This window comes from Scomber scombrus, chromosome 14 (assembly GCF_963691925.1).
Source record: "Scomber scombrus chromosome 14, fScoSco1.1, whole genome shotgun sequence".
NCBI lineage: Eukaryota > Metazoa > Chordata > Actinopteri > Scombriformes > Scombridae > Scomber > Scomber scombrus.
Genome location: NC_084983.1, coordinates 11,672,573 through 11,685,208, shown reverse-complemented (window position 1 = coordinate 11,685,208; position 12,636 = coordinate 11,672,573). Strand labels below are relative to the sequence as shown.

The following is a 12,636-nucleotide window of genomic DNA, read 5'->3' as shown; positions in this document are numbered from 1 at the left end:
ATCCAGCAATTTGTAGAATCTAATGAAATGGTTATATAGTGTTGTTTTTGTTTTCATTCCTGGTTTAATCCAGCTGCACTTGCATTCCACACAGAGTATGCCACTGCCATGAGCTCAGTCGCCCAGCAACCAACATCCTGCAAGCAGAAGCAAATATATCTAGATGTGGTAGCTACTTCTAAAAATCAACCTGCTGACCATTACACCTGACTGAGTCAAGGTGTCACGGAAGTACTGCAAGCTGTTGGGGGATGCTCTACAAGTGGAAATAAAGATGTTTTTGCCACATGTCAGGAGACCCTGGGTTGACTTGGACAAAGGATGATGCCACGACCAGAATGGGTAAGACAACATGGGCAGAGTGAAAAATAAGGGTATGAGTGTGCATTTTGACACTTTGCAATATTGGCACATTCACAAATTAATTAGGGATGCATGGATAGCGCAGGAAACTCAATTTATAAACCTCAGATTAAAATAAAACTAGTATAAAACATTATGTTGGGGTCTTGACATGTTGGTTAAAATTGTATAAGTCCTATTTATATTTTCAACCTCATATGTCCTTCATATTTCAGGATTGGACTACATCAAGCAGCAGCACCCTGCAGCTAGGTGATGCCACTAGGTCCTGCTCATCTGATGAAGATGACTTCTTCTCTGCCCTGCAGTTGTCTCAAGTTCAAGACAGCTCCAGACAACTGGACAGATACTTGGCCTGTTCAACAAATCACATGGACTTACTGAAACCTTTCCCAGCAGTATGCAAGCTGTCTGTGAAGGTGAACACGTCTCTGCCTGACTCAACGGGCAGTCACAGGCTATTTAGCATAACATGACTAGTCTTCAATCCAAGAGGAGCCAGATTAAATTCTCAGAATATCAGATACTTACTGTACTTTTAATTAAGTATAGCTTTCAGGTACCAGCACTGGCAACACATAATTAGCTCCAGCATGCATGTAATAGCATGTGGGTGAATCAGTGAAGTAATGAATGGCAAGTATAAAATGATTAAAAACAAGATCAAAAATTAAATAAGCTGCATGAAATTCACCGAAAATGAAAACATGTATGTATACCGGGTGTGTTATACTGAACATAAATAAAAAAGAAAGCTTCAAAAGTGTCCTACATAAACACCATTACAGGACAACAAGATTTTAGGGTGTGTGATGGTTTGAATGCTAGCTACATTTTTGCTTTAACAGATTGCAAAGCTTGAGATGGTTTGCCCTCTTTCACAACAAGTGAACATTTCAAGCTGTTTGTGGCAGCGTTTTCTCACCCTACAATTCACAAACACTTTAAAATGTAATCTATTCCCTTTAAAAACCACAGTGGTAACCACATGTGATGATTAAGCCACAAAAAAAAGTTTTATTGGTGTTTTGACTTCCTGCCTCTTTCGTGCCTCAATAAAGCCTATTCGAACACTGCCAAAATTCAAATGAATCAAATGGTTAACCTCCAAATTGTACTTGTCTCTTTTCACCTTTCAAATCATTTGATGCCAAAACACGATTGAATGTGTGCAGTATCAAATTATGAGTCAGCAACGGTAAACATACACTACATTGTGGCCAGACATTTTGAGCATCTGCATCTATTTTTAACTTTTTTAACATCCCGGTATTTGACATAGCAAACCTGAGGTAGGTTACCCATTGGTTACATCACTGATACTGTCTTGCCTGTGTGACTTTTGTAGCTGAGATATAGCGCACCAGCTTCTCCAATGCAAACATGGTAAGTATAATTGTGTACTGCAGTCACATTATTTTTCAGCTTGTTGCATCTGCTAGTGTTGCATAATAAACAATCATTTTACATCAAGATAAATGCTGCTCTAAGATGCAGATGATGCAGATGTAAGCTCTTGTTGCAATGTCCATTCCTTAAAAGGATGACCTGTGTGCAGCGGCAGAAAAAACTGTAATGGAAATAGGTGTTTGTGGAGGGAGACAGTTCAGAGTTCTAAGATAAGAAACAGGTGTGACATGAGACTCTGTGATCTGAACACTCACACAAGCATTTAACTGGAAGCCCTCAATCATTTGTGATATCTATTCCACGGAATATGATGATACAAAATCAGTCAATACAGCACATTGAGAAAGAGAAAGAGCAGTTCCCAGGAACACAAAAGCGGGAGATTCAGGACAGGTGGTAAGGTATTTGATTTGTTTTGACTGTGACGTTCAAAACAACAGTACAAATATCTCTCACTAAGCTCTAACTCCAATACGAAAGCCAATCTGAGCTGGAGCTAATCAGTGGAGTAGCTGCCTTTGTCAAACCACATCTATAGCATTATGTTAACTTGAAGAAAAGAGAAGTACGGGGAAGTGAAATGATACAAATTTAACTTATGGATTTCTAAATAAATTAAAAAAAATCAAAAGTACATAACACAACACACTAACTTAAAAGTGCTGAAGACTACAGAAAAGGTAACCCTCCTTTAAGGCACAATCAGCATGTTTTCAGATGTTACAGTTCTGTTGATATTAAACATGATATTTGTGGACTTTCACTGTGTTGAAGAGGTATTAAGTACAGATGTCCTCCAAGATCTTTCAGCTACTAAACCTACCAAGCAAAAAAATGAAAAGCCCACAGTCTTCCCTAGACATCCACATCTGCTTTGACCGCCTTGCCTCCTTGTTGCTATTGTGTTTCCACTGGGACTTTGTATCACTGATAGAAGTCAATACCGGTCATGAAGCCAGAGAACAATTGTATCTTGATCGTGAAAAGTAATTTGTACCATTTGAGAGTCTTTTAGATAAGACTTTTGGCCAGCATCATCACCTTTCTAACATGTAATGAATTCCTAGTGAAGTTCTTAAATTGACTTGACCAAATTCTAATTCAGCTGCAATGTGCTTCACTTCAATTCCTTTTTTTTCTTCACATGAGCTAATTTTAAAATGAAAGGTGTGGTAAATCTACCTGAGAGTATTCTATTTTATTCAGTATAGTCAAGACTAACGTGCCAACAACATGACAAAAATATTGATTTTGCCCTACAGAAATAATAAAAGAAAAATAAGAATTGCATCAGCTTAAAAGAATAAAACACTGTGCGCAGCTGCTGCATTATGGTTACTGCAGAATCAAGTCTCTATTATGCAGGTGCATTTCATGATGTGAAAATTTTGGCTTTTAAACTTACACACAGTGATTCTCATGTTACACCAATGTTACACCTCTATGAAAAAGAAGTGACAGCAGTCAATAATTCATTAAAACAATTTAAAACAATGAATGAAGGAACAGTCTAGCTACACAACCAGCTGCTCTCAGTCATTTTTTAATTTTCTGGCTACATAGTCATTAAGTTGATGAGGTGCAAAGAATTGCATGTTGCAAATGTCAACTGTACTGTACCTATAGAGGTGGTCGGGGTTAAGAAAAAAAGTAATAACACATAAATATAGAGTGAACTAATAAATACAGTACATAAATAATTTAATTTCTCTGAAATAATGAATTGTATCAGAAACCACATGTAACTGGGTGGCCTGGCAGTAAGTTAGGACTGTGTTGTGTATGGCTGGTTTAAAGGAGTGATTGCTTCCGAGCAGCACTGACAACATGCATGGTATGAGCATGTCTCCTCCGAGGTTACGCAAAGCAATAAAATCTGATTTGTCTTTAACACCAACTAGAAAAAAACCAGCATGCGATAATTGGTAATGACCAAGAGGAAAGTATAAAAGCAGTAGAAAATTCAAAGTGAAGTAAGGGCTCGCATGTACAGTGGAAAAAAAAACACAAAACAGAACCGTCAGGCCTTTGGCCACAGCCAAGCACATTATCACAGTGCTATAATGTCACCTCCCCTGGTGCACACATGTTCATATTGAGTAAGAACTTCTGTGCTGAAATATGCATGATTTGTACAGTAGTTTACAGATGTTGCAACCTTACCAGAGTTCAAGAGAAATATTGAAGTTGCTGACAGTGACATGACTTCCCCGAAAGACAACATCAAATTCAAATCTATTTTCATGCTTTTCCAAAATTTCATGGGGAAAAAAAATTGCACAAAAAGGACAGATAACCCTTGAGGTCAGTCAGTGGTTTGATGCTGAGAGATTGCCGTGCGGCTTAGTTCTGCTCAGTGAAAGAGTGACACTCCTTACCGCCAATCTCTTCAAAACCAACATGGAAATGTTTTATCAGTGCTGGCACTTGCAGGCTCATTACCATTGAGCATTGATAGAAGGATGAACAGGTCTTCCTATAAACCCATTGTCTTGTCCGTCTCTTTTCAGCAAGTCCAAACTGTGAAGCTCAGGAAACACACAGTCACATACGTGGTCCACACACATAAAGGATGACCCCAGTAACTAGGAACAGGATACAAGTGAAAATGTGATGGACGAGAAGTGGTTAACTGCTGACATCATATAAGGAGATGGAGGTATTTCACCAGCCTGTCTCCTGTTTCAGTCAGGAAGAGAACTCCTAAAGACCCACGGGCCGCTGGGTCCTCGCCCCCGAGGGGTTCTCTGGTCCCTGGCGTTGGGGGAGATATGTTAGGGGCTGGGGAAGGGCGGTGCAGGCTGGATGACTTCAGGCTTGTGTCAAATAGCCGACAGTGGTGTGGGCTTTGATGTCGGCAGATCCAGCAGAGCCTGAACAGTCACACCCACCTTCACCAGACCACGCTCTTCCAGGATGTGATGGGGCAGACACAGCTTGTCCTGAGTTAGCAGAGATGTTTTCTGTCAGTTACACCAAGAAACCCAGACAGTTGTGGCTTACATGAGATTTTGCCTATGAGATTTCTATGATCTATTGCCATCACATAGGTCTCTAATTGAATGTAATAATAATTCATTCATTCGTTCAATCATTTACAGTTTTTCTGGGGAAAATCTGAGAATTTCTCACGAATCTTTGTGGTTTACATCCCATGTACACAGTTGCATCCTCTATAACACTGATTTTATATATTATTACTCTTGAAAGGGTCAGTTCACTCTAATCAGACAAAAAACACATTATTTCTTTCTCACTCAGTCATTTCTGACTTATCATAATTGCCATGGAGATAGTTTGGTCTGCATGTCTGATGTCTGCACCAGCACATAAATGAAATGCCATCAGTATTCACTGTATAGGGTGAAGGCAGAAAATATCAGTCTGTAAAGGTATCTGTGTATGTCTAAACCACTCAAGCAAAATAAGAACATTTTATTGTCTTTTGTAATTTGGGTGGACTAAAATTAAATTTTGGTTGAGCCTTTTTTTTTTTTATCGTCACCTTTCTATCGGTGTTTCCTGCATCATGACGTATAAATAACTGTTGTGTAGATAGAATTTGAATTACATTTTCATTTTATTTCCATTTTCCATTATTGGGAGACACAGTTGAGTAGATCTGGATTCTATTCCAGTTAGTGACATTTTATAATTTGGAGTGATTTAATGCAGTCAGTCAGTTTTGTTTTGGGTTCATAAATATCTCTCAGAGCTCTGATATCATTAATCTTAAAATTAAAAAACAAACAGAGGAAGCCTGTGTAGTGTAATTGTATTACCTGTGTGACACCCAGCTTCTTACAGGCATCCAAGAAGTTCTCCACATTCCTCCGGCATTTAGCCATGCTAAGCTTTGGCTGCAAGCCAGAACATTAATCAATCAATCAATCAATCAATCAATCAATCATATTATACAAACAAAAACATGTCACGAAGCTGTAAAGTTAAAGTAGTATATTTCAAGAATCTATAACTCTGTGCCATTTGTGATATGAACTAAAAAGATGCTGTTTTGGAATTTCAGTGCACTTACCACTGCAGGCGATGGTACATGGATACTGGCGACTGACCGAGGACAAATGTGATTGGCTAAATGGCAAAGGACAACCCCGTCCATGAGAGCAGCTCCCACATCATCTGGGAGTAACACCTTCAGTCTAGACTCGATGTTCTGCAAACACATGCACAAAAACATAATAACATCACTTTCCTGTGTTATGCAACACTTATTTGCTTTTATTTAATTATTCACAGTGAGATCTGTCTCCTTTGGGGAACTATACATTTAAGATTTAGCTTCACACACTGTTTCTTCTGGGAAGAGTGTCCAGACCTGCACTACATGAGTCATTTGGGGAAACAAAATAATTTCACAACTTTAAAAACCATGAAAGAAATTGGCTACTTATGGCACTGGCAATAGATTGAGCTGAATGTGTCTCGATATCTTATAATGCCCAAAGGTTCGTTCTGTCGGGTACTTGAAGTCAACAATCAGAATAGATATTGTGAGATTTAATATGTGTGCAACTGTGAACATCTGTGATAAAAAGCAAACCTGTGTGATCTTGTAGAGTAGATGAGGGTTGTTGAGTGTCGTCATCAGTAAAGTTAGGGGCATATTGCATAGGCAGAAAGTTGGCATATGCCACTTCCTAAGAAAACTTATTTATAAAAAACAAACTTCACTGGAGAATGTGTGAGAAAGTGTATCATATATGAAGAGTTAATCTGCAAGAATTGACAAAAGCCATTCTTAAAATAAATAAAAACACCTGTTTGATATTCGCTGGAATGCACAAAAAACACGTTTTAGAATAATAACGACAAACAGGGATATCTGTTTTTGCAAAGGAACCCCTCAAATATGTTATATGTACAGTTTAATTGGAATGCATAGTTTCATATATCGTTATCACATGTTCATTGTACAGAACTGTCAATAAAGTAATTACCCTTCAATTTTCACTTACAGACAGGGTAACTACCACACCTGAAAGTGTTACACAATTGGGTAGCTTTTAAGATATAATCAAATGGTTGGGTATGTAAAAAGACAAGCAATGTGTAACTATGCACAATGGCTGCTTTGGCACTGTTGGATTTGGTGAATAGAAGACTGTGGAGAGGGCACATTTTCAGAGACCAAGATTATTTGTGGTTTATGAGCCAATTCCAAATTACAAGAGTGGTTCCTTTGGATTTTTGTGCAACGTTAGGCTCAGAGAAGCACTCACAGACACTAAGCCCTGCCACTTCCATTTCAAGTCCTGACAGCCCTCAGATTTCTGCCAAAAGACAGTTTTTACACAGGTCAGGGATATCTCAGCCAACCTTTGACTGTGTTATGATAGATGTGTTAGGAGATATAATTGTTTGACTCATCTTTACATAAGGTTTTCTTACACGGTGGGTGAACAGGCACACAAAAATAATAAATGTAATCAGTGCTATCAACTCATGTTGATATGGTAACTGAATGAGAAACAGCTTTAATTAATCCAAAGTAGGACATCAGGATGGTTCAGTGGTTAGCATTGTTGCCTCACAACAGAAGGGTTCTGTGTGGAGTTGGCATGTTCTCCCTGTGCCTGCGTGGCTTCTTGTGTGAATGTGAGTGTGAATGGTTCTCTTTCAACATTCGTTTCGGTATCTCACTATGGGACATGCTCCCTGCGCTTGTCCCCAGAAGCTATTTTTCATTACGCCAGTCCTGACTGGCAGACAGACGTGACGTCCGCTCCTTGGAGGAGGAACTTCCTCTTCCATATAAAAGCCGGGCGTAACGTAGTCAATTCAGTCTTAAACCTCTTCTCGCTCCCAGAAGCAACCTCTCAGACAGCAGGTGTAGCTGAACTAGCAATACAGTTCAAAGAGCGAGCTAACCACTCGGTCGCCGAACGCTACGTTATCCTGAAGCTGCAAAGCTATCGGAGTACAACTGCTAGACTGTCTCCAAACAGTAGCTGCTACGGAGCTAACAGAATGACGGAGCCTGTACCTTCCCTCACCATGGAAAAGGTCAGACCACCGCCGAGGACGTGTATGTGCGGCAACAAGATCGCGGGAGCAGACACCCACTCTGTTTGTGCTGCGTGCCTCGGGCTGCAACATGCCCAGGCTGCACTAGCATTCCCAGTTTCTTGCGAGCACTGTGCACGCCTGTCTGATAAGACCCGCCGACGCAGGCTGGCGGGCCAAGCTAGCTTGTCGACAGCGGACCCTATGATGGGGGTAACCAACCCCTCGTCACAGGAATTAGCGGAGAGCCCCGAGGGAAATGCCATCCCTACGAGTGCCGGCTGGGGCGAACAGCTCGATGCCATTGCTCCACTAACCGACTTAGATGAGCCCGGAGCTTGCCTGATGGCAGAGCACGGGGACATCGTGGTCGACGGTTCTGACTCAGGGGACGAGTCCATTAGCCTCGGGTCTGACTATGACTACGAGGACCTGGAGGACCCCTTTACCCCCTCTCCGGCTGCAAAGCCGGTGCCCGGGGGTGATGTGGGCAGCGGGTCTCCAAACCCGCACGCCGGCACTGACCTGCACGATGTCTGTAAGAGAGCGGCTGCAAAGCTTGGCATCGCGTGGCCAGAAGCCCCCACTGAGGCCTCCACGTCTCGCTAAGAAGGGAGAAGGCTGCCCACGGTCAAAGCATCTGCTAGACAGCTGCTGCCGGTCTTCCCTGAGTGCCTGGAGGAGGCGACGCAGTCTTGGAACAATCCTCTCTCCGCCAAGAATCTCGCCCAGGGAGGCTCGGCGCTGGACTGGGCCGACATGGAAGAGAAGGGGTTCTCACACCTCCCTCCGGTCGAACCTCTGCTGGCGTCCCACCTCCATCCCTCGCAGAAGTCCACCATGACAGCGGCGGGCCCCACGCTACCATCAAAAGCTGAGTGTTTTCAGTCCTCACTGACTGACAAAGGCTACAAAGCTGTGGCCATGTCAGTGAGGGCCCTGAACGCGTCGTCGCTGCTAATGGCCTACCAGGCGGAACTGCAGGATGACATGACGGCCTCACCCAGCCCAGCCCTGTGGAACGAAGTGTGCGTGGTAACGGAACTCTGCCTGCGTCTACACAGGTGCGCCGTCCAAGCCTCTGGAAGAGCCATGGCCCTGATGGTCACTCAAGAGAGGGCTAGGTGGCTAAACCTCTCCAGCCTCTCTCAGAAGGAGAAGGCTCAGCTCCTCGACGTCCCCGTAGACCCGAAGGGCCTATTTGGTCCAGCGGTTGCCACCATGCAGAGAGGATGCGAGGAGAAGAAGAAGGAGGGTGAAGCACTTCAACTATGCCTCCCCAGGAAGGTGCCACCCCCATCCCCTGCAGCACCCCGGCAGACGTTTGCCCATGCTGTGACCCGGCCAGGTTACCGCATCCCAAAACGCCAGCCCAAGGCCCAGGCGAGCGCCCAGAGCAAGCCACCTGAACTTAAGGGTGCATGGGCTAAGAAACCCTTTGCAGCCAATGTGACGCAGGGGGACCGAGCTGCCCCCCCTGCCGCTCACGGGGGTAAGAAGAAGAGACGCGCCACCTAGTGCGCTGTCTATGGAGGGGGCTGGCAGGTCCAGTCAGACGCCTGCTTCACCCCCTCTGAAAGATGTTCTGTTCCTGCCAAGTTCAAAGAGGTATGTTCCGGGCCCTTCAAGAGGCGTGCAGAGGCCGTGCCGGCTCTCACAGTTCACAGCCACACGAAGAGGAGGAAGGTCGGAACTGCAGCGGGCTCCGCAGAGCCCCAGCTGTGTCACATAAGCACACACCAGTGCGCAAACACACACCAGTGCCCCTTTCCCCTGAACTTCAATAAAAATGTTTTCTGGTGCGCATCCAGGTTCAAAGCCGAGGGCGCCGCCACATTTATTAATGAAAACAAAAATAAAAGTGAAACAGAACATGGCTGTGCAGCCCCACATAACGCCACAGGGGGGAGTAATAACCCCACTCGTGGTGCAACGGGCCAGTCTGTCTGCTGGACAGCACAGGCTGACCGCTGCGGCTGCACGACCCGCTGCACTGCCCAGCGCGGCAGCGAGACCACCGTTAGGTCCGCTGGCGCAGCGGGCTCAGCAGTGGCGTTCATGCGTGGCGTCAAACTGGGTGTTAAAGACCGAGGTTACAGGCTCCAGTTTGCGTCCACTCCGCCCAGATTCAACATGGTTGTACAATCACGGGCGCAGGGAAAAAAAGCCCATATTTTGCAGGAGGAAATCAACTCTCTGCTAAACAAAGGAGCTATCCGGATAGTGCCGCCAGAAGAGAGAAACAGCGGTTTCTATTCGCGGTTTTTTCTGGTCCCGAAGAAAAGCGGGGGTCTGCGACCCTTATTGGATCTGCGTGCTCTGAACAAATACATGAGACAGTACAAGTTCAGGATGTTGACGCACACAGCCCTGATAAGATTTGTGCGCCCAGGCGACTGGTTCATATTCATAGACCTGAAGGACGCATACTTTCACATCCCTATTTATCCCCCGCACAGGAAATATCTCCGATTTGCCTTCCAGGGCATAACATACGAGTATTTGGTGCTCCCGTTCGGCCTTTCATTAAGTCCACGGGTGTTTGTAAAATGCACCGAGGCTGCCATTTCCCCTCTAAGAGAGGGAGGAATGCGCTTGGCTACATACATAGACGATTGGCTTCTAGCCGCACAATCCCCCCAGCAAATGCAGGCTCATGCCAGACTGCTCACGTCACATCTGGCCGCCCTGGGTTTCACGGTGAACTGGGAAAAGAGTGTTTTGATCCCCACTCAGAACATCACTTTCATCGGTCTGTCTCTGGACTCGGCCGCATTCAGAGCACGTCTGTCAGCGGAGAGGGTGGGAGCCTTTCAGGCTTGTCTAGCACTTTTCCGCAGAGGGACGAGGCTAAAGTTCAGAGTGTGTCTGAGACTGCTGGGGCTAATGGCATCGGCCCTGACGGTCATTCCGTTTGGCCGTTTACACATGAGACCTTTTCAGCGGTGGGTGGCGTCACTCAATCTGAACCCGCGCCACGGATATCGCCAGGTCTCAGTCCCCACGGCGTGCATCCTGGCTTTGCGCCCTTGGAGACGCACGGATTTCCTGACGACAGGAGTTACCATGGGAACGATCCTAGTCCGGAAAGTTATTACTACGGATGCCTCTCGAGCGGGCTGGGGAGCCACCTACGAGGGCAGAATAGTAAATGGCACGTGGAGCTCACAGATGCAGTTCTTTCACATAAACTGCTTGGAACTTCAGGCTGTGTCTTTTCTGCCCTTTTTGAGAGGACAGCATGTTCTGGTCAGAACGGACAATACCACGGTGGTGGCATATATCAACAGACAGGGGGGGCTGCGCTCACGTCAGCTGCACATGTTGGCACACAGACTGATAATGTGGAGCGGCTCCCACCTACTATCGCTGAGAGCCACTCACGTACCGGGCATATTGAACCTGGGGGCAGACTTACTGTCCAGGGGCAACCCTCGCTACAAGGATTGGAAACTCCACAGCGAGGTGGTGGCTCAGATATGGGAGAGATACGGCCAGGCGAAGATAGATTTCTTTGCGTCAGAAGAGAACGCTCACTGCCCTCTGTTTTACTCCCTCACCGGTCAGAGCGCCCCGATGGGTTTGGATGCCTTGGTGCACGAGTGGCCTCGTGTCCTCCTGTACGCGTTTCCCCAGTTGGAGCTGATCACTCCCACCCTCGCCAGAGTGCGGGAGAGGGGTCTGACTCTCATCTTGATAGCCCCCAGCTGGCTGGGGAAACACTGGCTAGCGGAGATATTTCAGCTGTTGTACGGCCAGCCGTGGCCTCTGCCCCTCCGCAGGAATCTCCTGACGCCGGCACGCGGAGAGATTTTCCATCCTCATCCGGAGCGCATGGCTCTATGGGCCTGGCCCGTGAAAGGTTAAATCTGGCTACTGCTGGGCTCCCACAAGGTGTCATTGCCACCATTCAGAGTGCCAGAGCCTCCTCCACGCGCAGCGCATATGATGGCAAATGGCGCGCGTTTGAGAATTGGTGCATTAAAACAGGTGTAGTGGCTTTCCAGAGCCCCGTCCCTGCTATTTTAACGTTTCTGCAGGAGCTGCTGGACAAAGGTTTGGCTTTCTCCACTGTCAAAGTGTACTTAGCCGCTATATCGGCATGTCACATAGGCTTCGGAGACAAAACGGCGGGTCAGCATCCCCTCGTTTGTCAGTTTATGAAGGGGGCTCTGCGCCTTCGACCGGTGTCAAGGAGCTTGGCTGCCCCGTGGGATCTGTCTATGGTGCTTGATGCACTGTCGTGCCCGCCCTTTGAGCCTTTACATCAGGTGGAGCTTAAAGTGCTCTCCTTTAAAACAGCGTTGTTACTCGCGTTGGCTTCGGCCAAACGCGTGAGTGATATTCATGCGTTGCCGGTGAATCCGGCCTGTATGCAGTTTTTAATGGGGGATTCTAAGGTTTTGCTGAAGCCTAACCCCGCGTTTGTGCCTAAGGTTCTTAACCCGGCTTTGTCATACCGCCCTATTGAGCTGTCGGCGTTCTACCCCTTCCTTTCTCCTCACAGGAGCACGAGCGCTTGAATGCACTCTGCCCGGTGCGCGCATTACGCACCTATGTTGACAAAACGGCTGGCTTCAGGAAATCAGAGCAGCTGTTTGTGTCTTGGGCTACGCCGCACCTGGGGAAGCCTCTTACGAAACAGCGTTTGTCACACTGGATTGTAGAGGCTATTGCCCTGGCCAATGATAGCAGGGGTTTGCAACCCCCCGCGGGGCTACGTGCTCATTCAACTCGCGGCATGGCTGCGTCATGGGCGCTGTTTCAGGGTATTTCTATTGAGGAGATATGTGCGGCTGCCAGCTGGGCCACGCCTCACACTTTCTCCAGGTTTTACAA

The 12,636-nt window shown here is 46.0% G+C and overlaps 1 protein-coding gene across 1 annotated transcript in view; it reads right to left on the bottom strand.

The window, feature by feature from the left end:
• Positions 1–4,533: 4,533 nt before the first annotated feature.
• lrch2 (leucine-rich repeats and calponin homology (CH) domain containing 2) overlaps positions 4,534–12,636 on the bottom strand; it is a 37,964-nt gene continuing 29,861 nt past the window's right edge. The window contains exons 19-21 of the mRNA XM_062433070.1: positions 5,810–5,947; positions 5,556–5,633; positions 4,534–4,715 (exon numbers count right to left, since the gene is read on the bottom strand). Of these exons, the coding sequence (XP_062289054.1) occupies positions 4,596–4,715; positions 5,556–5,633; positions 5,810–5,947 (336 nt within the window). The 3' untranslated portion in view covers positions 4,534–4,595. The remainder of the gene's footprint in view (positions 4,716–5,555; positions 5,634–5,809; positions 5,948–12,636) is intronic.